At 43.2% G+C, this 3,517-nt stretch overlaps 1 protein-coding gene across 1 annotated transcript in view; it reads right to left on the reverse strand.

Annotated features, from left to right (window-relative positions):
- Positions 1 to 2,340: 2,340 nt before the first annotated feature.
- The window catches only part of LOC143125828 (uncharacterized), a 16,700-nt gene continuing 15,523 nt past the window's right edge, over positions 2,341 to 3,517 (reverse strand). The window contains exon 6 of the mRNA XM_076287586.1: positions 2,341 to 3,321. Coding sequence (XP_076143701.1) covers positions 3,155 to 3,321 — 167 coding nt within the window. The 3' untranslated portion in view covers positions 2,341 to 3,154. The remainder of the gene's footprint in view (positions 3,322 to 3,517) is intronic.

The following is a 3,517-nucleotide window of genomic DNA, read 5'->3' on the forward strand; positions in this document are numbered from 1 at the left end:
GTGTCTGTCTGTGCATGTGTGTGTGTGCGTGTGTGTGTGTGTGTGTGTGTGTGCGTGCGTGCGTGTGTGTGTGTGTGTGTGTGTGTTTCCAAGTGTCGGTCGTTGCTGCCATGCTCCCTCTACCATGCCCCCATATCTGTTCCTTGCTTCCTTCCTTTTCCCTCCTTCTTCAAAATGTCTCCCTTACACAGTACACACACATACACACACACACACACACAATATCGCCAATTTGCTTGTTTTCCCTAGCCTGGCTAACGTCATATCAAATGAGACGGTGTCTGGGAACTAGCATTCATTTTCTCGTATTTGAAACGTGGTTTACAAATGCCCAGAGCCGTTTATTGGGCGCTACGAATGTCTATCAAATGCATACGTGGCTCATAAGGCTACGGTGTGTCAACCATGGAGGTATTATATATAACTGGAGAGAGTGACTAAGTCCCGCCCCCATTCATTTCAATGGCCCATGCTAGGCTAGCTACTTCAGCCAAAAAAGTTTGAAATTGACCGCAGCCATCTTTACAAAAATGGCGTTTCATGGGTGTTCGTTTCCGGCACCAGCTAGAATTAGCCTATTAGATTCCACGTTACAGACAGAGACAACGTCAGGTACAACGGTATGTCGTTGATGAAGATTGGACATTCCCTCAAAGGAAAATAATTTGTTCGGGAACGCGCTTCACTTCACCTCGTTATAAGCGCAAATTTATTTCATTGGTTGGGATAACATTTTGGGAATGGAGGTAGAAATTTGCCCTGTCTCTTAAGTCCTAATTTATTTAATGTGATGTTCATATGTGATAATAAACAATGCGAATCAATATTGAGTCACTTTAGGCTACATAAATAATGATTCCTAAATGCTACATTTGGACAGGTTGTGGCCTATTACGCAATATGGCTATCCAACGAAAATGACTATAATTATGTAGACATTGGATGTAAGAGACTTGTGGATAGCTGGGATTTTTGATGCACCCAGTGTGAATTTGCAGTTTGTTAACTAGGCTACATTTGCAGGCAGACGAAATGAAGCCAACGCAAGTTAAACTTACCGATAGAAGCGCACATCCCTCGGTGTGGTTCGAGCAGGCATTTCAAGACTCTGCAACTGTTGTTGATATTTGGCTTTTGCCTCGACTGGAAGCCTGGCCATTTAAATCAAATGCATAGCCTAATCATGTCAATGTTGCAAGAAAGCAAACTAAATAAGTCATTGACATTTGTTTCGTTTTAAATCACTTGCGGAGACATAGGTTACATGATCCAGACGTTGCGTTCTACAGAACTACAGCCTGTGCGTTTTAAAATAGTCTTCATACACAACGCAATGAGTAGGCTAATAATTGGATATAGGTCATTGCTATGCATCTGCCAAAGTGTATGGTCATAGTCAGTTACTTTAAGGTAATTGGCACCCCGCATATACGGCAAATAATAGCCTAATATGACAACATTAACATTTTTCTTTTATTTACCACAAAGTCCGGTAATACAGCCTAAACCATGTAGGCATTAAGTCAAGTATCAGTAGCTTAATTCAAGTAGTTAGTTGTTTTATTTGTCGTCTTCCAGAAATGTAAACCAACATGGACGCGCGAGGACGCTCATGCCCAACACTAAACTCGTGCATGAGCTGTCATCTACCAATCAGCATGTAAAAACTGGTGCCGGAAGTTGCAACCATGTAACGCCATGTTTTAAAAAATGTCGGCGGCCAAATGCCATGCTAAGTGGCTGAAGCTAACCCATCAAATCCTGACCCCCTGGTGTCAACATCGTTATATTGCCCTCCCTCCGTTCTGTGATTGGTCCCCTAACTGAGGCGAAAATTTGCTCCATGGTATCCAGGCTGCCTGACAGCGTGAATTAAATCGTGCGCGCAAGGCAGCATGGGAAAACCCAGGCTATGTTTTCCCACACATGTTCCCTAAATACACAAACACTGTCACTTGCATAAACTCTAATGTGCGCACACGGGTACACACACACACACACACACACACACACACACACACACACTGTGGCTGGAGAATTTGACCTGATGATCTCTGTTCTCCCCACAGGACACTGTAATGGCCACAGATGTCACTGTCACAGCTGCATATCTGATTCCTCTCTCTTTCTCTCCTTTCTTTCTCTCTCTTTCTCTCCTTTCATTCTCTCTCTCTATTTCTCTCCTTTCTTTCTCTCTCTTTCTCTCTCTCTCTCTCTCTCTCTCTGTCTGTCTCACACACACACAAACACACACACATACATACACACTTCTGCAAACGAAATCAGCTAAAAGCATAACAGTTCAGACACACATGCACAAACAACTCCACAAGTCTGTAATGACCAGTACAAGGTTTTTATTGATCTCAAGAACCCAACATGACACAGTATAAAACTATACAAACCCAATGTGACACAGTATAAAACTATACAGTACAAACTTTGGTCTCCGTGCCCTTTGGAGGAGTCTGACACACAGAGACAGATGTCAGTGCTGTAGTAGGGGTTTGCAACCATGTTTCAGGTGGCACATTGAAAAAGACATACTACAGGGCGCCAAAGGGGACATATTTCTGTTGGCTTTAAACATATGGCCAATACACATGCACAAAATTTGACCTCAGAACACCCCATAGTGCAAGCACACACATTATGTTTCCTTATAATGCACTTGAATAGTGCCAGTGGAGATCTAATGACCACCTCACACACAGTCTGACCATGTCAATCATACAATGGAGCATATCAGGCATGCTGTATCCTTTGTATTCTCTCTATATGAATACTGAATGTGTGTGTTTGTATGGGGGCAGGTGTGGAAGTGGCATTACTATACAAATGAACATATTTACAGTGCTTATGTAAGCAACACTCTAGCACACACGCACACATGCACACACACACGCACACACACACACACACATGCAAGACACCTTCAGAGAGTGCTGAAGTATATTCTGTGTATTCTATAGTGTCTCCAAGTCTCTGGAGCAATGGGGAAAGTATGTTTGGTTCATTTATTGACCTTTATGTGTTGTGTTTATGTACATGTATGTAAGCATGCCTCCATGGTGTTGCTTGTGTGTTGTGGTGTGTTTATTTACAGATGTGTGTGTGTGTGTGTGTGTGTGTGTGTGTGTGTGTGTGTGTCATCTCATCGTGACATCGTGACTGACTGGCGCTGCAGGTGAGCTGGTTTGGTGGGCACTGGAGGTTTGACACCTGTGGGCACACTGTTGCTACCGGCGACACCAAAGTTTCGTCTCAGCATTGCCACGCGGTTGCCATGGAGAGAGGAGGAGGGCGTGTCCTTAGAGACATCTACAGGAGACACACAAAGATAATTTAAGAATCAGTTTGCTAGGTTTACTAAATGTACTAAATTAGTGTAAGTATAAGGCATTTACATCATTCAAGTCACAAAACTAAAAATGTTTTGAGGGTGTTGGGGAGAGAGAAAGAGAGAGGGAGAGAAAGAGAGAGGGAAAGAGAGGGAGAGAGAGGGAAAAAGAGAGGG

Source organism: Alosa pseudoharengus, unplaced genomic scaffold (genome assembly GCF_046254945.1).
Source record: "Alosa pseudoharengus isolate Yale_2024_CS ecotype anadromous, Long Island Sound unplaced genomic scaffold, YU_APseudo_1.1 YU_APseudo_1.1_scf_16, whole genome shotgun sequence".
NCBI lineage: Eukaryota > Metazoa > Chordata > Actinopteri > Clupeiformes > Clupeidae > Alosa > Alosa pseudoharengus.